Source organism: Ambystoma mexicanum, chromosome 9 (genome assembly GCF_040938575.1).
Source record: "Ambystoma mexicanum isolate Mex_15411 chromosome 9, UKY_AmexF1_1, whole genome shotgun sequence".
NCBI lineage: Eukaryota > Metazoa > Chordata > Amphibia > Caudata > Ambystomatidae > Ambystoma > Ambystoma mexicanum.
The window spans coordinates 364,984,800-365,008,107 of record NC_090931.1 but is presented as its reverse complement, the minus strand read 5'-3'; the positions used below and the strand labels follow the sequence as shown (position 1 = coordinate 365,008,107).

At 45.3% G+C, this 23,308-nt stretch overlaps 1 protein-coding gene across 5 annotated transcripts in view; it reads left to right on the top strand.

The window, feature by feature from the left end:
- The window catches only part of LOC138488071 (septin-4-like), a 470,714-nt gene extending 447,637 nt beyond the window's left edge, over positions 1–23,077 (top strand). For 2 of the 5 annotated variants that reach the window (XM_069614800.1, XM_069614801.1), the window contains one exon: positions 2,094–2,297. In XM_069614800.1, coding sequence (XP_069470901.1) covers positions 2,094–2,156 — 63 coding nt within the window. In that variant the 3' untranslated portion in view covers positions 2,157–2,297. Of the gene's footprint in view, positions 1–2,093; positions 2,368–2,965; positions 3,135–22,923 lie in introns of those variants that run through there. The other 3 variants (XM_069614798.1, XM_069614799.1, XM_069614797.1) reach the window with 3 other exon arrangements.
- Positions 23,078–23,308: the final 231 nt, after the last annotated feature.

The window sequence follows — 23,308 nt, the reverse complement described above, 5'->3', positions numbered from 1 at the left end:
TTCCCCATTTTGTGTAGTCTCCTGACCACCTATATCCCTTTCTTTTAGCACTCTGCAGAAGGGAAAGGGTAAACAGGAATGTGGCAAACAGCATTTTTGCTGCTGGCAAAAAATAAATGTTATAAAGTCTCTGAATGATGCACAACATGTGACTCCAAAAAATAGACAAACGTTTTAATGTTAACAGTAAGTAAGGTTCTGTATACTTGGCCTATTCTTGGGGATTTGTAGGGCATATTCTAATGTCAACCGGAAGAGAGGGCACTTTGACACTTACGAAGAAACATCCCTGCATGTCTGTGTTCTGCCCGGTATGGAGGAGTCCTTTCTGACTTTTCCCACGTCTGCCTCTCCTATGATAATTTCTGCATGCCTGTTGTGTCCAAAATGTCTGTCATGTCCATGTAAATGTTCAGTAACTAATCAAGCTAATTGAGTGAATCGTGTCAAATGAGGGATAGGTTTTAAGATGGGCAGCAATCAGAGAACTGTCAAAAGGTTGTTTGTTTTGTTTTATTATTTATAATGCGCGTCAGACCCTGGGGCATCAGGGCGCAGGATACAAGGAGATGTTCAGCTTAGTTACATCGGTACATGAAATACATGGGCAACAATAGGTACATGAAATACATAGGCATATATACAATATGATTGCAGTGGGCGTGAAAAGCATAGGCAACAATAGGTACAAGAGCTATATTGGCATATATATATAGTGTGAATTTACATGCGCCAGTAGGATTGAAGTGATCAGATACTTCAGGGAGGGTGTCCCAAGGGACTGACGAAGGGTGAGTGAGTCAGTATGCAGAAGGGAGTACGTGATGGGGGGTAAAGGATGTCAAGAGAATGATTATCAGACGGTAATTTATCATTTACTTTTAGCCAGTTAGTTAGTTTTTGTCTGAATTTCGAGACAGACTGAGGTTCTCTAATAGCAGGAGGTAGGTAGTCCCATAGTTGCGCAGCCTTAACTGGGAAGCTATGTCCTCCGATAGTGGAGAGTTTGAATCGTGGTACTTGGAGGCAGTTGGAGTTGGCTGTTCTGGTCGGTCTGAGAGAGGTTTTTCTACAGATTCTGGCACTTGTATGTGAGGGAGGTGGTCCTGTGGACTGTCCAGAAGCAAGCAAAGCCTAAGTACACTGCACTGTTCTAAAGATGCACGGTGTGCAACATCTAAACAAAGTGCAGTGTTAATAGGTTACATGGATTGAAGGTCTGAGCACATGCACTACTATGAGTGTGTTCTGAGGTTACTCAGAGTGCAGTGCCTGAACATAAATATACCTAAGGAAGTGAGATCTGGGCATGGACTGCTGGAAGATTAGTCACGGAAGTAAGGTTTTAACAACGGGTAACTCGGGGCTAACCAGAGCTATACAGTCTGGCCATGGCGCAGTATTGTGATAATATGCATGCTGTAATGTCTGAGCACAGCGCAAAACTCTGAGGATACTTAGTAGAGCAAGGTCTGGGCGTCATGTACTATTGCAAGCCCTGTATGCCTGGTTTATATATACGAGCCGAGCACTGTGTATATTGGTACACTCTGTAAGAAAGCTCCAATTGTGATGTCTCCGCTGAAAACCACAAGAGTAATTTTATCAGACTGCGCTCAGGGTAAAGACCTCCCGATACAGCTGAATTGGTAAAAGGTTGGTCCGAGGAGTAATATTGGAGCTTGTGGCACTGTTCTGAGGATGCGTAGGAGAGGGAGCTCTCAGCACTGGGCAACGAACGCTGTGAGGATATTTTGAGGATTGGGTTCTTTGCGCTGGCACCAAAGACGATATTTAGAGGAGTGACCTCAGAGCAGAGTGGAATATGGAGAGGATACACAAGACCAGAGAGGTGCTCGGCAAATCCTTGCACTTATCTGTTTCTCGCCGCAAGATGTGTTTGCTAGTGGGACAGATCTGAAAAGATTTCAAGAAAAGGAAGTGTGCAACGCCCTTCCAGTCCTCAGAGTGCAAGTAGATGAGATTGCGGCTTTAGAGCTTTCTTTGCTGCATTCAGAACGTGCCTCGCTTTGCTTTGAATGATCAACATTCAGCGCAGCCTTCCTTAGATGTGTACCTTTTTCCTCTTTTAGCTGCGGCGGATGCAGGAGATGCTGCAGAAGATCCAGAAACAAATGAACAAGGACTTGCACTAGCCACAATTCAGTCCCCTGTCACATTCATTCACACATAACAAATGTTTACATCTACCATGCCATCCACCTGGATCTTTCAAGCCAGCTGAAATTAACAAGGCACCCGTCACCTTAACAGATATCGCCTTATGGAAAGCCCGCCCTCTACGTGCCCGATCCCTCCCTATCTTTCAAGCTCCAGAGTATAATAAAGTCTAGTAATATTTAGTTCATAGCGGTGTCCCAGCTTCTCTAACAACTCATAGGTACTCGGTGCACACCTCAGAAAGAAGATAGAGTCATATTATAATGATCATTAACTAAACATACTCATGTGTTTCAACTTGCAGAAGTGCTTCCTGCAGAGTAGAAACATGTTGGCGGTTTTCATGAGTTCTGTTACACCAATCAAAGCGCTGCTATTTTTCAGGTGTGCACAGCGTTCCTTTGAATCATCCTCAGAGCACCTTTTGAAAGGCGAGACAGAACCTCTCTGTAACACCCATGGGATTCTGGCCCTTGAAGAGTAAGTCATGTATTTGTGTGATAGGTTTATGAAATCTTAATCTACCAGGAGCACCTATGGTGTCTGTCAACACCCATCCCTGAACCCTTTCCTTTCCGAGTCCTGGACCTGTGTCTCTGCTCCTCTGGCCGACGTTCTTCCTTTTTCCCCAGCATGTGTAAAATCCACCTGATGATATCCATAAGTGAAATTCACAGACGGGATAGGCGAGACAGAGGCGCATGGGGTCACAAGTGATTGAATCATAGTCATGATCCTCTTATCTACTGAGCCTGTATCAGGTTGATATCTCTCTGTTCCACAGTTTCGACCAGCAGAGGAATTTCCGTAATCCAGATGCTGACGGTTCCACTGGCTGATTCTGGGGGTTTCTGCCCACCCGAGATCTGGGTTTACTGTTGCTTTGCAGATTGCTTCTGTTGACTGTTTACCACTAGCTGATGTTGTTCTACTTGATGTTACGATTGCTCAGATAATCCCTAAAATATGTTATATTCCGATTTGCACTATGTTATGAAATTCTCTGCCTAATATACAATCTGCAATGGTTTTCTAAATACAGGCTTTTCTGCTTCCTGTCTGTGCTTGTGTACTCTAAACGTACACAGCCCTGGCCTAAACCTGGACTTACCACATGATCAACCCCTAAACTGAATTTTTCGTACCCTGAATCATTTTCCATCTGTGGATCGTTTGTAGATTCAGTATGCAGTGAATTTTCTATATGAATTTAGTGAGGATCCTGGAAGCATTTGAAGAGCTAGACATGTTGTCCTGCCTGTGCATTATAACATTACCTACTGTCATAATGAGGTCACAGACGGCGTACCAGGCCCCCTTTCGGTGCATCATTTTAGTTTATTTTTCTAACTTGGTGAACAGAGAAGATGCGTGAGTACTGTAGTATTCAGCATAGGCCCTCTATGGAGAATATTTACCTAAAAAGTTGCATTTTCTGTAATTGCAGTTTTTTTCTTAAGATGTAAAAGTTAACTTTTTCTTCTGCCAGTTGTTGATTCTAAAGTGACCGTTCTTTAAAATGTGATTGATGGCATAACTATTTCCTACTGTTAGCGCTGTCGGTAATGTTTTGTTTTCCAGCTTGTCAGGTTTTTTCTGTTTCCTCAGTTTTCATTATCTTAAGTTTGTTAAAGCTGTGTAATTATGGGTGCCTTGCATGTGCATCTTGTGTCTGTTATATATCACCCCACCTCATACAGTGTCTGCAGACCTTCAGTCTTACAACACTAAAGTTCAGAGAGGTGAAAACAGGAGACAACCAAGACAGGAGGGTTACCGCTGAACTCATGAGCCCCTCTTCAGATGCCCAGGAGTGGGACACTGAAGTCTTTCCAAAAGGCCTCCTTTCCTGGCATGACTGTCTGAACTGAACTGAACTGTTTACATTGTGAAAGAAGGAATCTGAGGCTTTAAATGGTATTTCTAGGGTGAAGAATCTACTTTGTGTTGCTTGAATGCCAAAGGCCCTATCAGCACCATCTATGTAGCTATGGAGAAACCTAAAAGTCAAACCAATTATGGCCCTGATAACATAATGTTTACATTGAGGCAGATAAGATATGTTGTTGTTGTCCAACAATCTCACAACATCAGAGGGCCCACATGTAACCAGATAGTGTCATTAAGGTGAAGTTTGGCCTTCTGCCCATGTTTACCCCTGTCGAGGAGGGAACATGCTGGATGTCAGCTTTGAATCCCAGATATACGCTTCAGCCTTTCCCTTCTCTACCAGTGGAGAAGTGTGTGTACAAAAACCTCAGCTACGATCGGAAAGAGGATTAGTGTCAGGAGCAAGATGACCCTCTGGTGCGGGGAATTGAACACCTGAGAAAGTTCAGAAACGTGCCTCCATTTGCTTACAAAGGGACCTCTTGTAGATCCCCCATGATGGATGCCATCTCTGCAGCCTCAGAGCTAATACATAGTGAGGAGAGGGAGTTTTGCATCCCGTGAGATGAACAACAAGAAACCTGAACTAATGGAATCTTCTGGATACTTGATATAATAATGTCACCAGGCATGTTTTTTTGAAATGCACCATTGATGTTACCTTGAACTTCTCAGAAGGTGGATAAGAAACATACTCTTTGCTAGTCAGTCCCTGCACACATGACCTCAAATGATCCTCAAGACTGGATGAAAAGTCACTCCTTCACACAAAGCAATTTTACAATTGGACATGGAAAATGTAGATTGTGCAGTGGGATTGACGATCAGTAAAGCCAACGTAGGTGCCTTACCCTACAATTATGACAGTGGGGATTATAATGCAATGAAGCTGCTACCATATTAGGGATGAATAGGGTGAAAGAGCCTATGACAGAGAGGATTTTCGGTGTTGTGTGCATGTTGGGAGCAATGGCTTCAGATAAATTACATAATGGGTAACATTATGACTCCATGCCTATCTGAGTGTTTCCACCTTTAGACCACAGAGGAAAGGCAGTATAATAATGTACCCTTCTAAGGATGATCTTCACTGTCCAGATGGGAGGAGGTGGATACCTCTATTGAAAGGATGAAGTTGGAGACAGGCACAGTCCTCCTCAATGACCGGTTTGATGGCTGAAAAAGACTATGGGAGTGCTTAGCTACATTTAGGCAGAAGCTCACCAGCCAGGAGGGTAGATGAGGAGTGAAGTGCTTGCCTCAGACATGGGACCAGGCTGCACTTTGCAAGTTTGAATCTGCAGCAAGTATAGCTCAGACTTTTATCCTTCCTATGTTGTTAAACTGAGTACCATTACATTTGGTAAAATAACATGTGAAGGGAAGCGCCCCCAATTCAGCACGATCCTCCCCGCAATGAGAGACAATAAGGGACTCTCCCGTAGTGGGAATAAGACCAAGACAGAGTGCGGGTGAGCGTAAGTGGGAGTTTATCCAAGGATAAGGCATGCAAAGAACTCTGCAACCTACGAGAGCGCTCTGTCTGACAATAGCAAAGACAGGCGTATTTCTAATACAGAAAACGTCATCAACACCTAAACACTATAGGGGGCACAAGTTAATTGGGATTGGGTATCGTCGACTAACTATAGGTGTTGCTGCAGCATGGTTGGTCTTGGCAAGACGACGTCACTGGTCAGCCTCGTGGGTTGGGTTGGGCCTGGCAGGCCGGCTTGAGGTCATCCGTGCGGTGTTGGTGCGCTGGGGCAGCCTGTGACACTGATGAATACCTTTCCTGTCTTAGTTGCCCTAGGCCATGCACACTGCAGTTATTCAGAAAATGACATTTACGTTCACTAATAAATTGTTCCGTAGCTTATCTTATAAAATAAACGCAACACATGAGGAATGCACCTCGTGAGAGGTCTGGTGGTTATCGGTTGGGGTGAGATTTACCTGTGTCCTATTGACCGGTACTTTAGGTCGTAGGACGGGGTTCTGGGGCTTGGGCCGAATGATACATGTCTGTCTGCTGCGTTAGAAGTTATTATATAGATGGGTCTCTGTGTCTTGTCTCAATGATGGGGGTCGTCCTTACACGGGGTCAGGATTCTTGGGGGGTTCGTGGGATTTATGAAAGGGTGCTGGTAGATCAGTGGGTTCATCTGTGGGTTTATTACCGTGCTGTAAATAACACAGGTGGCAGGCTATGGCCTTGGTTGCGGCGCCGGGGCCTCTGAAGTAACGCCAGCTTGGTTGGGGGAGGTGAGAGAGCGCGGCACAAGTCTTAGCTTTTTTATCTTGCAGGCTTGGTAGGGTGGGAGAGGGAATGGCCTTGCATATCCACAAAGGTATTTTCCTCGCGCGTTGCTGATCAGTAAATGCAGAAGTTTTATACTGTTCTGCCTTATTTTGACGTTATTTAGACACACATATATATTTCAATTTCATTACACATTTCTTTAAGACAGTCGATTCCAGTACCTTTTCATTGCCTAACATTACATTCATTACATTGTGTGCGTATTGTATGTACATTTAGACGTTATACGAGGGATATCTAGGTTATGGCCTACAGAGATTGATGCTTGCCACTTTGGGTGGTTCAGTAAACATATATGAGTTCCAGTTTCTACATACTATGGAAAAAACACTTTTACAGATAGAGGTTATACGTTTGGTCAACATCTTTCTCCGTGGTTATAGCAGCATTAGTCCAGACCTGGAGGGATATCATATAACGTTACATTTTTATGGCTTATTCACATTTTAAAACAGAGGTAGTTCATTAGTACCAATACTTGAATTGTTTTCTACCTTCTTCAGATAGTGATGCTTCAGCTTTTTTCCTCGCTACCCCGGCCTTGCGGTCCGGGTCATACGGGGTGCAATATCACATTGTTACTAATATAATGTTGCCGTGTTGGCATCTCGGGTTTAGCTCATCTCCGACTTTCTCATGGGAACGCGCTCGCAGCGGATCTGCCAGTGCTGCTGAGGCGACAGAGATGCATGAAAGGCCCTCCAAAGGTGGGGGCCTCGTTACAGTGTGCTAAACTCACGCCGTGTTTGCTAGACAAGATGGCATCTAGGCCTGACTCGATTTTTGGTAAATGCAAAGACGAGGTGCGTGTGGGCAATGTCGTCGGCGGGCGAATCCTCCTCCACCTGGGCCCGGGTGGCATGAGGGGGCGTCCACCGAGTCATGGTCCTCACCTGGGGAGGAAGCTGTAGGTGAGGAGGGCCTCGCGGCCAGTCCTCCCCTACATTTCCCCCCTTTCGTTACTTAAAGTAACGAATTTCTTTAGCTCTTCCAATCTCCTACATTCTTGTTCCTCTAACACTGCACCATCCCATGCAGGGGTTCCTTTTATAGGCATCCATGCTCTGCACACCCCCCTTAAACTCTCACCTCTCCTAGCATACTCATCTGGTGTACATGTTAAATATATACAGTCGCCAGTTTCTTCCAGATCTACCCAGACCTCCTCATACCATTCCAGTTCTACGTCTCGTGGTTCTTTGATAGTGGTGTGCCATAGTTTATCTACTATGTACTTATCACGGCACATAGGCACTAACTGGTACTTGGGGGTGTTGTCTGCTCCTGTCTGCACATGTACTTCTTGTGTTGTTTTAATTGTACCACCAGAGTTGCCCATTGTCACCATCATCATTGCACCGTTAGGAACTGCATTAGCACAACATCGGAGGCCCACCTGGCACAGGCAAAATATCACAAGGATGATCACCACTATTGGTATCAGGAACTTTATTGTCACTCCAAGCCATGAGGGAACCCACGAGAAGATATTGTCGAACCACGAGCTATCTTCAGCTCCACCTTCCATTTTCATCTTCTCGCCCAGGTTATGTACTGCTTCAATAACGTGGGACAGGGACCCATTTTCTGCGTCTTCAGAAGGTACGAACGTGCAGCACGCACTTCCTATTTTTCGGCAAACACCTCCATCGATAGCTGTTAACAGGTCTAGAACATACCTGTTCTGCATGGTCATTAGTCGCAGAGCTCGTAGTTCCACCTTTATTATGTTGAACCCTTCTTCAGTGTCATTGGCCAACTGGATCAGTTCCCACCGTGTGATCTGGAGCCATTTTGCATTTGCTCTTGCTTGGACACTGGACACTAGCGAAGCAAAGAATGTTTCCACGGAGCTGAACAGGCGATACTTGTCTGGAATCTGTGCCAATAAGTCAGATGATGCTTGTGATATGTAGTTCGAGACTCGCTTGTTTCTTGAGAGCTCTTCTTCCTTCCCCCCGGAGGACAGGACATAAAGGTGCGCTTGTGTAGTTGGAGAAGCTGCATTCTGGTTCAAGCCTCCTTTCATCATGTTACTTCTGTCAATATGGCTTTCTGGAATCACCATTAGTGTCGAGTGCAAGGTGGCCATTGAGCAGCTACCACTCCATGATTGGGGAAGGTGCAGGTACGCCTGGTTTCCGCATACCCAGTAGGTGTCCATTAATGCTGCTGTCCCTTTTTTCATATCTGGGATGGTGAGAGTTTTGTTACAGTTCGTGTTCGTTCCCATTGCCATTTTTCCTTCTCCCTTGAAACATAGTTCGTTTTGTATTTCACTTTGTAGCTTGAAGGGTTTCTCCATCGCTGTTACCCATGTTAGTTTAGGGATGTGTCCTTTCCATATTGGCAAGCACGTTCTTTCCATCCACCGCAACTTGTCCGGTTGGACACCTTTCAGCGCTTCTGCCTTGCACAGCACTTCTTCGTCTTTCCATTTGTTTTCGGAAAACAGTGTCCCTTGTATTGCAAAGAAAGGTTCTTTAAGACAGATCACTCCAGACGCCTGCGAATAGCACGTTTTGTTGTTCTGTAGCATTCTGAAAGAGACATCGTGTGCTTGGAAAGTGTTCTTTATTCTACACAGCGTGAGATGAAGGAGACATTGGGCATCCACAATGGGCAATTCTCGTGGCAACAATACTTTAGGTGTGCCTGATGCATGGGGGATAAGTGAGCAGACATAACAGCTCTCATTGGTTGTTTGTTTGGCTGTTGTGCTCATATCTGCATACCATTTATTTGCTTGGTGTGGGTGTCGTGGGTCTTCCATTTTGTCTAGCCCTAGTCCATAATACTCATCATACCCTTTTCCACCAGTCTCTCTTTTCCGCCTACTTTTCTCCCTTCTTCTGTACCTTCTCGTTATAGTAGGTGAAGAACCAGGCCCCTCTTCCTCCCCCCCACCCCCCTTTTCTAATTCTTCATATAGGGACTTGTGTTCTGTCATCATAATCACTTTTCCATCCTCCTTGATAAACAAGAGATCGTTGTTTGAAATTGGGGCGGGAGGGATTGTGTGGTTGTTGTATGTTCCAGGTTGGGACATTGTGTCATTATTTACATTTTTGGTTCTCAATTGTGAGAGGACAGCAGTGGGTGGTGTAGTATAGTATCCCCACACAAAGTGTGATCCATCCCAGATCAAGAAATCACCTTCTTTGATACCTACAGTCGGACTTGTTTTCGTTCCAGGGGCAAGGGTGGTGTTGCTCCCCCCTCCCCCCTCGTTCATCTCGGTAGAGATGAACGCTATAATCCAGTGTAATACCAGACAAAACATTGAGATGAAGAACACGATAGCACACATTGACAAACCACATTCAAATGAATACGTTAATTTAGCCACTAACATTTCTCTAAATCTAACATATCTATTAGTTGCAGGCTGCCCATTCGATGCCATGATAAATCCTGTTTGAGACACAAAGGTTCATTAAATACAAACATGTAAGCATTTCCACGTTGTAACGTTTCGATGATAAAATATAGGGTTGGGTGAGGGAGGGGGTGTGTTGACAGACAAGGTAGCTTTTCAATCATCATTATTCGTACCTTTATATATATATATATAAATAATAAGAAACATGTCATTATAAGAACAAAAATAATAAAAACATCTTAGAGAGCACCGTGGGGAAAAAAAAAAAAAGAGAACCCCACGCAAAATTTTCGAAAACTGTAATAAAAAGAAATTTTACACATACATATGTACATGTTTTAGTCCAGGACATTTGTCGCGCGCTAATTGTGCTCACCGTTCATCTCATAAAGCACAAAAATTCCAATCATTCGTTCCGCACAACTTCATCGTCCGCTGTTGCCTGTGCCTCGTCTTGCACCTCACTTTCCGCAGCGCTGTAAGCTTTACGTACGTCTGTCAAATGCACCCAATATCGCAGGCCCTTCACCTTTACTGCTGTAGGTGTGCAAAACACTACCTCATAAGGGCCATGGAAACGTGGTGCATTCCACCTCCGCACAAAGCTTCTGACATATATAAGGTCACCAGGCATGAGTTGTAGCGGTTTTTCAGGCAATTTGTCTGGTTCAGTTGCGTTCCCCTCCTCTCTTGTCGAGGGGGGGGCTAGTTGTTTTGCAATTACGCGCGCTGCCCGTGTCAATTTTCGCAGATATTCTGTGAACTCCTCCCCCAATATAGCTGCGCTTCTGTGTGCATCAGAACGCTCACGGAGAGGCGAATGCGCTGTATGCATTCTTCTTCCCGTGACGATCTCGTGCGGGGACAAATGGTGATCCTTACTTGGCTGGTTTCGCAGTTCAAACAAGGCCAAAGGCAGGCAGTACATCCAAGTCTTTTTGAGGGAAAAACAAAGTTTTGATAATCTGCTTTTTAACAGGCCATTTATCTTCTCCACTACGCCATTACTTTGAGGATGATAAATCGAGCATAATTTGTGCTTTATTCCCAATAATGTAGTCACTTCTTTAAATAATTCATTAACAAAATGCGTCCCGTTATCTGAGCGAATAATGTCGCAAATTCCCCAGCGCGGAAACACTTCCCGCACTAGGAACTTCGCGGCGCCCTTCGCGTCAGGGCGGGCACATGGGCCTGCCTCCACCCACCTCGAAAATGGACATACAACCACAATCATGTACCGAGCCCCATTACACCTTTCCCCCATGTCTACATAATCAATGTGGAGCTCTCTGAATGGGCCATTTGGTTTTGGTATCGTACCCCTTAGTGTACGCAAGGTCATACCTGAGTTGTAAATTTGACAGGTCGTGCATTCTAGGGCTAACCTTGTGACGTGTTCCTGGAGGCAAGGTGCAAACCAATCTTCTTGTATCTCTGCCATTATGTGTTTCTTCGTGTTGTGTGCGGGAAAGTGTAGTTGTTGAAATGCTATTTCTAACAGCGTAATTGGCATTACCACTTTTCCTGAACTCTCTTGTCGCCACAATAAATCAGTCGATGATTTGCTGCAACCTCTCTTAGTCCACCGCAATTTTTCCTCTGCACTAGCTCCCTCTTGCAGCTCTATTATCTCCTGTGTGGACATCATGTTGTATCCTGTGGGGACCTCTTGGCTTGCTGTGCGGTGCAACATGTACTCTCCTATTTCACCTTTTTGTAGATATGAAGCTGCTTTGGCAGCGGCGTCTGCTGCCGCGTTCCCCAAAGATACAAGATCTGTATTGGTGGTATGAGCTTGACATTTTACGATGGCCACTGCCGTGGGGTCTTGCAGGGCCTCAATCAGTTCTTTCAATAGTTCTGCATGCTGGACTGGTGTTCCGTCTGCTCGTCGGAACCCTCTCCGCCCCCACCGGGCCAACCCACCGTGAACTGTTGTTGTCATGTATGCTGAGTCTGTGTATATGGTCACTGCGCACCCCTTGGCGGCATGCAATGCTTCTATTAGCGCTATTAGTTCTGCTGCTTGCGCTGAATAGTGTGATGGGAGGCGGTGTTGTACTAGTATCTCATATTCATCTTCCTCTAATCGTACCACTGCCATACCCACATGCTTTTCTCCTGTCTCCATGTCTATTGATGCTGACCCGTCCACAAAATACACCTCACCCTCGGTCAGGGCATTTTCAAAAATCACTGCATCCTTACCTTCGTCACCTGTGTACGTGGCGCAGTTATGGTTTTGCATGTCCTCTACAGTGCATGCCTCTGTGATGAATGTGGCTGGGTTCACTGTTTTACATCTCACTATATGGATGTTAGCGCTGGACAGTATTATCTCATATGCTGTGGCGCGTTGTGTTGTCAATGTGCTCTTTGTTCGCTCTAATATTGCAAAAAGTGAGTGTTCCACAAACAGTGTCACCGGGCAGCCCATCACTATCGTGGCACTTTTTTCAATTGCGAACGCGGCTGCAGCTAGGGATTGCTCGCACGCGAAGTGACCTTGCATTACTGCATCTAGGGTGCCGCTATAGTAAGCGAGTGGTTTGTGCCCTAAAGATGTTTTCTGCGTCAATACTGCTGTCATCAGTGTTCCTTTGCAATGTGAAAATAAGAAAAATTCGCGCCCATAATCTGGATTTGCTAGTACTGGAGCGCTTGATATCAGCTCTTTTAGTGAGTTAAATGCTGTGTTCATCTCCTCTGTCCATTCTATGTGTTTGTGTTCTTGTTGTGCTTCTTTCAGTGCCTGTAACAAGGGCCTTGTGTACGCCGCATAGTCCAAGATCCATGCTCGGCAATAGTTACACATACCCAGAAATTTCTGCATCTCTTTTACTGTTTTGGGCTCTCCAATTGTTCTAATCGCCTGTGCCCTGTCTGGTATAATTCGCTTGCCATCCTTTGATATCAACTGACCCAAGTATAGGACCTCTGTCAGACAGTACTGTAACTTCCCTTTGTCCACCTTGTACCCCTTGTTGGCCAATAATGTCAGGAGTGTTATTGAGTCCTTTCTGCACTCTTCCTCAGCCTGTGCACAAACCAATAAATCATCAACGTACTGAATCACTGTGCTTTCTACAGACAAATTCCCCAGATCTTCATGTAGTACCCTGTTAAATATGCTTGGGCTCTCGCAATATCCTTGTGGTAATCTGCAATGTTCGAACCTCCTTCCTCCCAATGTGAATGCTGTCAAGTACCTGCTCTCTTCTGCTAAGGGAATCGAGAAAAATGCATTTTTTAAGTCAATTACTGTGAAGTGTGATGCTACTTTTGGAATGTTGCACAGTATTGTCGCCGGGTTCGGGACTAGAGGGAACTCCTTCATTACCACATCGTTCAGTGGGCGTAAATCTTGTATCATCCTCCATGAACCCCCCTTTGCTTTTTTGATTGGGTAAATGCATGTGTTGCATGGGGAGTTTGAGGGCACGATTATACCCTGTGCTAGCAGTGCTTCTATTGTCTCTCTGATCCCTTCTTCTGCTTCTCGCGACAGTGGATATTGTTTCACCCGGGGTAGTATTGCTCCCTGTTTTACTTTTATCACCACAGGCTGAACTTCATGCAGCAACCCTACATCGTGGGGGCCATTAGTCCATAAGTCAGTGGGTACTGAACTCATGTCCTCATCAAAAAATGTGTGCGGTGCTCCTATTACCGCCATTAGTTCAACCTTAGTTTGTCTGGCTGTAACTACAATGTCGCAGGGCATTGCCAGTTCCATCACTATTTCACCATCTCCCTCAGTGTCAGAAAATAGCTCCTCGTCAGAGAGCTCTCTCAGCGGGATATTTGCATTTGTACACAATACTGTCCGCCACTCACACCCTTCCATGTCCATACCAATCACACATATTCTGTTTGTTGATACATGTATTGCATGCAAATCCAACGATATCACTGACCCGAGAGCAGTGTCGGGGCTTGCTATGGGGCGAAAAAGGAATTCTGCTGGGATCCTCCACTCCACCCTTTTTAGTTCTGGTACTATGAGAGCCAATGTTCTCATGCCTTCGACAAACATCTCCTCATTTCTTGGTACCCCTCTGATCTCTTTCATGATTGTGTGGCCGTGTATTACTGCTAATATGCGGAGGGGGCATATGCCTGGCGTTGAGCATACGATACCGCTCCCTGTGAATGATATTGTCATGTTTAGTTTGCTCAAGAGATCTCTCCCCAGTAAGTTGATGGGAGAGTTTTCATAGTACAGTAAGGGTGCTTTCACTGTTTTACCCCCCACTGTCACATCCAATACCTCTGTGTAAGGAACTTCAATTACAGCCCCAGAGAACCCCTGCGTCTCTAACGTTCTATTAGATAACGGGAACCGGCCCTCTCTAATGCATGATTTCTCCGCTCCCGAATCCACCATGAAAATGAATTGCTTGTCTCCTATCTGCGCTCCTATCAATGGTTCCTCTGATGCATTGTGGGTCGTAGACAGTACTGGACACGCAAGTGCTCTCTGTGGGCTGTCCTATGCGGGGTGTCTCATTGCCCCCCCTTGATCGAAAATGTTCCCCGAAACCACTGACACTCCACTGTAAGGTGCGGGGGCGGGTGCTCCATTAGCTACTGTTGCGAAAGTGTTACCAGGCGTGTAGTGCACATTGTCATTATTCTGTGGGCTGGTTTGTGTTCGGTACTGATGTCCATGCAGTTGTGCGTTACTCCTTTGTGCTACATTTTCTGGTTGCTGGTATTGTCCCATGGGGAGGCCGTAGGGGCTTCCCGGGTGGGGGTGTCCGTATTGTTCTATCTCTTGGAACCCGTTGTTTTGTCTACTCCTACATTCTCTTGAGTAATGCCCCCATCTCCCACAATTCCAACAGCTCCCCTGTGGACCTCTGGGACCCTGCCACCCATTTCCTCCCATACCTCCATACCCTTGTCCTCCTCTTCGACCCCTGTACCCACCTCTTCCTCCTCTTGGGGCCCACTCTTGCCACGTTGGACCTCCGTTCTGCTCCTGCTCTGTCCACTGTCGTTGCCCTTGTCCTGCCCAATTCGCTGCTATTCTTCCTTGTATTGCTATTTGCCCCTCCTCTCCTTCCTCTCCCCCCCGTGTGAGTGGGAGTCCCGCTACCGCGGCTGCGACCTTCACCAATTTTGATTGCACCAACTTCGCCTCGTCCGCCAACCTTTTCTGTGCTACTTCCCTCTCTCTTTCTTTGATCCGTTTACAATGGTGTACTATTATGCTTTGGATCTCTGGCCAGCCTTTTGCCTCAACGCCTGCTATTTTATCTAGTGCCTTTTGCACTTCCTTTGGGAGCCCTCTCTTAATGATGAAATAGAATAGAGATGTGGATTGGTGCCAGGGCGTACCCGTTTCCGCTCTCCACATCTCCTGCACCCGGAGAATGTAATCCATAGCGTCCTCCCCGTCATTCATGGTACATTGCATTACTGACTGCAAATCAGGGGTATCCGGGAAGGTTTCCCGTAGTGCGTCCCACACCCTTGCTCGCACAGTGTTAAAAGAAGCCCCATCATGGCGATCACACTCTAACGTTACAGCTGGAAAACCCGCCTTAGCCCATACTCTGTCTGCCTGATCCCCTACTGCGGACACTAGTAGGCTTTTCACATCACCTACTGCCAGCGGTATACCAGCGGTATGTTTCTCAAATGCATATATCCACTTGCTTGCCCCTCCCGACAGCTGTGGTAGTAATTTCATTAAATTAGCCTTGTCCATCTGAGCCCACGGTATATAGTTTGGCCTCCCACCTCCTCTGTGCAGTAATGGGAGTTGTAATTTCCCTTTTGCCGTTGCAGCTTCCTTTTCCTTAGTCACTGCTGACTCTAATGACGCCATCTTCCCCACTCTATTTCTTAGTCGTCCCATCCATTCATCTTCTATAGTTTCCAGTGAACAGGCACCATCTAGCTCCTCGCCTTCTCCTCCTATTGCCATGCTCAATCTATCGCTCTCATCCACCCCTCCTCTGACATCACATAACAACTCCTCTCTGATCCCTCTTTCTCGTGATACATCTCCAATGCTTCCTTCTGCTGTCCCCACTTCTATTATTCTTGTCGGTTCTTCCTCAATTCTGAACAGTATTTCCCCCTTTTTCCATCCCTCCTCAATTTGTCTAGTTTCGCTTGACGCTCTAGACGTGCGTCCAGATTGTGTAGGGGCGCATGCTGTGCGTTCACATATGTCTTTTATTCTTGAGAGTTCATCTCTTGCCACTGTAAGCCTCGACTCTAAGTCACTCGTTAACTTCTCTATATCCACTCTCTGTGGGCCTCCCTGGGCGCGCTCTCTGGTGTTTACGTATGGTGGGGGTGCAGTTGGCCTCTGTGGTGTGCTGGTTGACGGGGGAGGCACATAAATAGGGTCACTATATCCTGTTGCAGGGGCTGGTTTGGGTAGCATTGGGTACAACATAACCACCTCCGCAGGTTGTTCTATGCTTACCTGTTCCTTTTCCTCTCGTGGAATCATTAGTGGATTGTCTGTGGTGGAGGGTAAATCAATATTTGGTGCTGGGGCTTTGGGTGGGGGTACTTCCTCAAACAATCTCCAGAGATCTAATATCTCCTTCCTAGTCTGCCATTTTTTCCCCTTATACTTGAGGCGAATACAGGTACATACCATATCGAGAACGCTTTTGTCAAAAGACCCTCCTTCTGGCCAAATCTGGGGCAACCCCTCCCCTTTCAATTCTGTTAACCATTGATCATGATATTTATTTATGCGTTCAGCATATCCCGGCAAGCTCTTACAAATGTGTGACAAGGGAGTTTCAGCCCCCATCCTCTAAATCGTCAGCGCTACCGCGTTCGCCTTCGTAACTTTTAAATAGGTGTAAATATGCGTACGTATACTTTTAGGGCACAGACAAGAGCGGACCTCTCAAAATTGTCACCCACTGTAATTCAGTGCACAAATCTCTTCTCACTCACCATATCTCATCTCTTTCTCATTCTCAGGCATACTTATGTGATCTCACTGGCAATCGATCTAGTACTGGTTATGTCCACACTCTTTGGCACCACCTCACGGCCACCTGTTCGTCTCTAACACTCGTACGGTGCGCGCACCCTTCACAATACTTCCCACTCACACTTTTGTCTTTTTCCTCCCTTTCCTCCCTAGCCAGCTGTCCCTGTTTCCCTACTAAGGTTACTGTGTTCACGTCTGTACGTGCCACTACTGAGTCCCCACTTTTTAAGATGTTCTAACTACTTCATACCCTTCTCATTTTCACCCCCTACCCCGTGGAAATGGAAAAAAAAGAAATAGAGAGAGAGAGAGCACAATCACTAAAAAATATTCCCGGTGTCTCCTTTTGCTAGACACCAATAACTTATTTCTCACTTCTTCATATATTCCCAGTACTAATTTAGATAGTACTATGCGGCGCCGCCTTCCACCCCCTTTCGGAGCTAGGTTTCCGTCACTTCTACCACGTCACTTATTTCTTACTCCTAATGGCCATATGCGAAAGAAAGAATAAAGAAAGTTTCAAGACCCGTCTTTAGTAGACCCCCGCAATTCTCCTTCTCTACCTTTCCCCGTTCCTCTATTCCCACTTCCCCTTCTTCTCCCCTTGTCGATCACTCGCACTCGGTACTCACGTGCCCGTCTTGAACCGATACTCTCCGAAACTGGGTCCGTCCAGGCGGCGTTACCGGTAACTCAACGGTCAGCCCCTGGCTCCGGCGAGCGGCACTCAAAGGGGATTTTTTTCCAATCGGGATCCCGTACCCTTTCTCATTGAGTGCGCACTTCTTATTGTGCCGGTCGCCGTTGGCGGGCGGCCTCCCGGAGGCGGTTCACCGTGCGTATCCCTTCTCAACCGGAGATTCTCGTGCCACAAGGGGGTCGTTAAAGAAGGAGTTAGGAAAAATAATTTGGAGATATCACGCTATCGGGGTCACCACTGAAGGGAAGCGCCCCCAATTCAGCACGATCCTCCCCGCAATGAGAGACAATAAGGGACTCTCCCGTAGTGGGAATAAGACCAAGACAGAGTGCGGGTGAGCGTAAGTGGGAGTTTATCCAAGGATAAGGCATGCAAAGAACTCTGCAACCTACGAGAGCGCTCTGTCTGACAATAGCAAAGACAGGCGTATTTCTAATACAGAAAACGTCATCAACACCTAAACACTATAGGGGGCACAAGTTAATTGGGATTGGGTATCGTCGACTAACTATAGGTGTTGCTGCAGCATGGTTGGTCTTGGCAAGACGACGTCACTGGTCAGCCTCGTGGGTTGGGTTGGGCCTGGCAGGCCGGCTTGAGGTCATCCGTGCGGTGTTGGTGCGCTGGGGCAGCCTGTGACACTGATGAATACCTTTCCTGTCTTAGTTGCCCTAGGCCATGCACACTGCAGTTATTCAGAAAATGACATTTACGTTCACTAATAAATTGTTCCGTAGCTTATCTTATAAAATAAACGCAACACATGAGGAATGCACCTCGTGAGAGGTCTGGTGGTTATCGGTTGGGGTGAGATTTACCTGTGTCCTATTGACCGGTACTTTAGGTCGTAGGACGGGGTTCTGGGGCTTGGGCCGAATGATACATGTCTGTCTGCTGCGTTAGAAGTTATTATATAGATGGGTCTCTGTGTCTTGTCTCAATGATGGGGGTCGTCCTTACACGGGGTCAGGATTCTTGGGGGGTTCGTGGGATTTATGAAAGGGTGCTGGTAGATCAGTGGGTTCATCTGTGGGTTTATTACCGTGCTGTAAATAACACAGGTGGCAGGCTATGGCCTTGGTTGCGGCGCCGGGGCCTCTGAAGTAACGCCAGCTTGGTTGGGGGAGGTGAGAGAGCGCGGCACAAGTCTTAGCTTTTTTATCTTGCAGGCTTGGTAGGGTGGGAGAGGGAATGGCCTTGCATATCCACAAAGGTATTTTCCTCGCGCGTTGCTGATCAGTAAATGCAGAAGTTTTATACTGTTCTGCCTTATTTTGACGTTATTTAGACACACATATATATTTCAATTTCATTACACATTTCTTTAAGACAGTCGATTCCAGTACCTTTTCATTGCCTAACATTACATTCATTACATTGTGTGCGTATTGTATGTACATTTAGACGTTATACGAGGGATATCTAGGTTATGGCCTACAGAGATTGATGCTTGCCACTTTGGGTGGTTCAGTAAACATATATGAGTTCCAGTTTCTACATACTATGGAAAAAACACTTTTACAGATAGAGGTTATACGTTTGGTCAACATCTTTCTCCGTGGTTATAGCAGCATTAGTCCAGACCTGGAGGGATATCATATAACGTTACATTTTTATGGCTTATTCACATTTTAAAACAGAGGTAGTTCATTAGTACCAATACTTGAATTGTTTTCTACCTTCTTCAGATAGTGATGCTTCAGCTTTTTTCCTCGCTACCCCGGCCTTGCGGTCCGGGTCATACGGGGTGCAATATCACATTGTTACTAATATAATGTTGCCGTGTTGGCATCTCGGGTTTAGCTCATCTCCGACTTTCTCATGGGAACGCGCTCGCAGCGGATCTGCCAGTGCTGCTGAGGCGACAGAGATGCATGAAAGGCCCTCCAAAGGTGGGGGCCTCGTTACAGTGTGCTAAACTCACGCCGTGTTTGCTAGACAAGATGGCATCTAGGCCTGACTCGATTTTTGGTAAATGCAAAGACGAGGTGCGTGTGGGCAATGTCGTCGGCGGGCGAATCCTCCTCCACCTGGGCCCGGGTGGCATGAGGGGGCGTCCACCGAGTCATGGTCCTCACCTGGGGAGGAAGCTGTAGGTGAGGAGGGCCTCGCGGCCAGTCCTCCCCTACACATGTTATTACAAAACTTAGAGGTAGGACCAATCTGGCATGGAGCTTTATATAAGAACACAACTTATTAATATTCTATCTGGCCAAACTGCTCAAACGGGATGCATGGTTTGCCAAGATGGGTGCCTTGCTTCAGAAAGAACAGCCAGATCAAACAGCAAATCCACACCTTCTAACCCATGTCAATATCCTTCCCTTTCATCACAATGCGCTCTTACAGCGTACTTGCTCTGGAAGAGTTTCTGTTCAGCTTCAGCATTGAGAAACAATAATTTCAAATAAATGGGTGCTAAGTATCTGATGTTCTGGACTTGAAATATACTTTGTGAAGAAATATTGTTGCATACCTTCTTTGAGAAGGATTACCACCAAGAAAATGTAAAAATACTCCTCCAGATGATTCGAGAAATATTTCAAAAATTGGCAATAGTGAAGGCCCAAATTACAGAAATGAGTTCATGGATTTGTTTCAGCTATTTTATTATGCAAATAAAGAAATTGAAAAGGCAACGACCCAAACAGAAATCCTTAGGATAACTCAACAATCTATTTACCTTTTTGGAATAAAGGAATGTTATCTTTTAAGATCATCTCTGGGATGATCCTTTTGTTTTTCTAACGAAACATAGGAGATTGCCCAGATTACTGATAGGGGAAGTTCTGCTCCAGTTCAGGATTTTCCTTTCATACTCAAGTCTGTACCAAAGGTGTTTACGTAACTACCTATTGGCAGTGAATAAGGCTTTAATACAAGCGGGCATCTGTCTTTATCCTCCCTGGCTGCTCTGAGCCACCATATTTCAGAAGGCCCCTCAAAATGTGAAATTCTCAATTAATGTTTAGGAATCTGCTTTGATCCCCAACACTTTGATCCAGTTGTTTGGGGGGTACTTTTTCACACCTGATCAGGAACCCAGCTTTTGGGTGATTTTATATTTTATATATTGAACGAGAGTTGAGATATGTCCAACCGGCTCTTCCTGGGCATCATTAACAGCTTACATTTCTCTGATTCCAAACAGTCAACAAAAAAATAGGATGATGCAGGAGTGTGTAGGAAAAAAGAGGTGTAAGATAGAATATAATGTGCACATGTATTTCATTACTCTTCACAGTTTACATTTTTAGCATTAGATGTTTCCGAACAGTTCATATTTAAATGGCTTCCATCAGAAACCAGATATGAGGAACAATGCGACCACAGACCTTTATGCAGGACATTTACTTTTTAATTTTGATCAGACCAAGGACCTCTCTGCCAAACCAATTTTCACCCTGATATTACTTGAAACACGTGTTGACGACTTACATTTATAAAATTGTACATACAATTGACAATATGAAAAGTCTTAAAAATCAAATGAAGCATGCAGCATATTTCTTTACAAGAAACATTTCTGGCAAATTAACTGTAGGAAAAATGTAATGCCAAAAATGTTCAGCTATGAAGAGTCCATCAGTACATTTGCATATGGATTATCATTTCATGGTGAGTGAAAAAGGTCAGATCTTGGAGGGCAGTTAGAATACAATGTGCTGCATTTACAAATGGAGAGTTATGAAGTCTCATTATTTTCTGGGACAACCCAACTCATCTACAAAGAGAGCATGAGAAATCAGTGCATCTAATAAATACTCTCCTACCGGGAGAACAGAAGGAAAGAGCTGATGCTACACAGATATCATGAACCAGATCGAAGTCAAGAGGTGTCTAATTCCCTTTTCTCACGTATGCTAACTCCTATAGTCAATCGTTTGACAACAGGACGGCATTCAAAATGCCAACGTTTCAATGGCACATTCTAAGGGAAGAAGGGGTCTATGAGAGATGCTATTTTGACGAGCAGTTATAAAGCATTTCTGCATGCTTTCTCCCCAATACAGAAAATGGGTACGAGGTTCATGAACTACTATGGTAGAATTGTTCTGACAGCCTCAGTGCCAGCCAGGCTGATATGGCTTTCAGATCTGCCTGATATTAACATTTAGCCATCCCTCAGGCCTATCATTGACTACCCGACGATCTGCCTTTTCTGATTTAACGCAGGCACTCCTCACAACCCAGTATGTCTAAGATGAGATATTTGTCTGTTGTGGTCCCTTGGGACTTCATGAGGATTGTGTGCAGACTGTGAGACATTCCAGGGCATGAGAACTGCTTCACACATTTAACATTTTTCTATGGGAAAATCTGGGCTCGTTTTGTATAACAAATATATTTTGATTGATAATACATTTCATAGTGATTTTAAGATCAATTATTGTCCAATTAATGTATCTGTCGTAGGCCGCAAGTATCACTCTAAAGCCTGATGGGTCCTCAGTTCCATTCTTCCATTTAATGTAGCAATTTGTATAGCAATATGTTCAGCTAGACTGGTGAGTGAGACTCAAACTGTGTCTGTTGATCAGCCTTTAACTATTTGGTGAATAAGATTCGACTTAACTCAGTTGATTTGCATTTAACTCTCTTGCGGAGTGAGCCTCTACCTCTGCCTTTGTGTTTAACTGGTGACTGAGACTCAAGCTCTGTCTGTTTATTAGTGTTTTTCTTTCTAACGAGTGGGACTTAAGCTCTGTCCTCATATATTTCTTTAACCTTCTGGTAAGCAAGACTGAAACTTTGTCTGATGAGACTTTAACTGTCTGTTAAGTAAGACTCAAGCACTGTCCTTTGATCAGCATTTAACTGTCTGGTGAGTGAAACCCAAGCTCTGTCCTTTGATCAGCCTTTAACTGTCTGGTGAGTGAAACCCAAGCTCTGTCCTTTGATCATCCTTTAACTTTCTGCTGAGTGAGACTCAAGCTCTGTCCTTTTATCCGTCTTTAACTGTCTGCTGAGTGAGACTCAAGCTCTGTCCTTCCATCAGCCTTTAACTCTCTGCTGAGTGAGACTCAAGCTCTGTCCTTCCATCAGCCTTTAACTCTCTGCTGAGTGAGACTCAAGCTCTGTCCTTCCATCAGCCGTTATCTGTCTGCTGAGTGAGACTCAAGCTCTGTCCTTTCAATAGCCTTCAACTCTCTGCTGATTGAGACTCAAGCTCTGTCTCTTTATGAGCCTTAACTGTCTGCTGAGTGAGACTAAAGCTCTGTCTCTTGATGAGCCTTTACTTGTCTGCTGACTGAGACTCAAGCTCTGTCCTTTTCCATTAGCCTTTAACTCTCTGTTGAGTGAGACTCAAGTTCCGTCTCTTGATGAGCCTTTACCTGTCTGTGGAGTGATATTCTTACTTGTCCTTGAATAGAAATTTCTTTAGGAATAGTATTCTTCCCCATGTAGTTTTGACTGTTCATGTTAACCAGAGAGTGGTTGCCATTTTACTTTCTGTTTTCTTTCAGAGCACTTTGTCTCCCTACAATGAGAGCACTTCAAAATCAAGATGCTAGATGGGTGTTGGGTACTGCATTAGCAGAGCAGAGGAATTCAGACTCTCTGGGCAACTGTTTGTGAGTTTTAGTACTACTTCTAAAGTGAAAGCCATGTTCAAGCAACGTATTGCCAGATGGATTGTGTCACGTTCTGTTGCTTTAACGCCAATAGGGCTCTGCGCTGAAGGGTGACAGCGCATTGCGTAAGAGGAGAGGCTGCCACTTCAACACTTTTGGGGAATGTTCCTCTGGGAGACGTTTGCAAGTCAGCCTCCTGGAGGTCAGCACTGTGCACACTTTCTTGAAGTATCATTAAATGGATGCCGATGCCAGGTCAGATACTAAAGTGTACCAG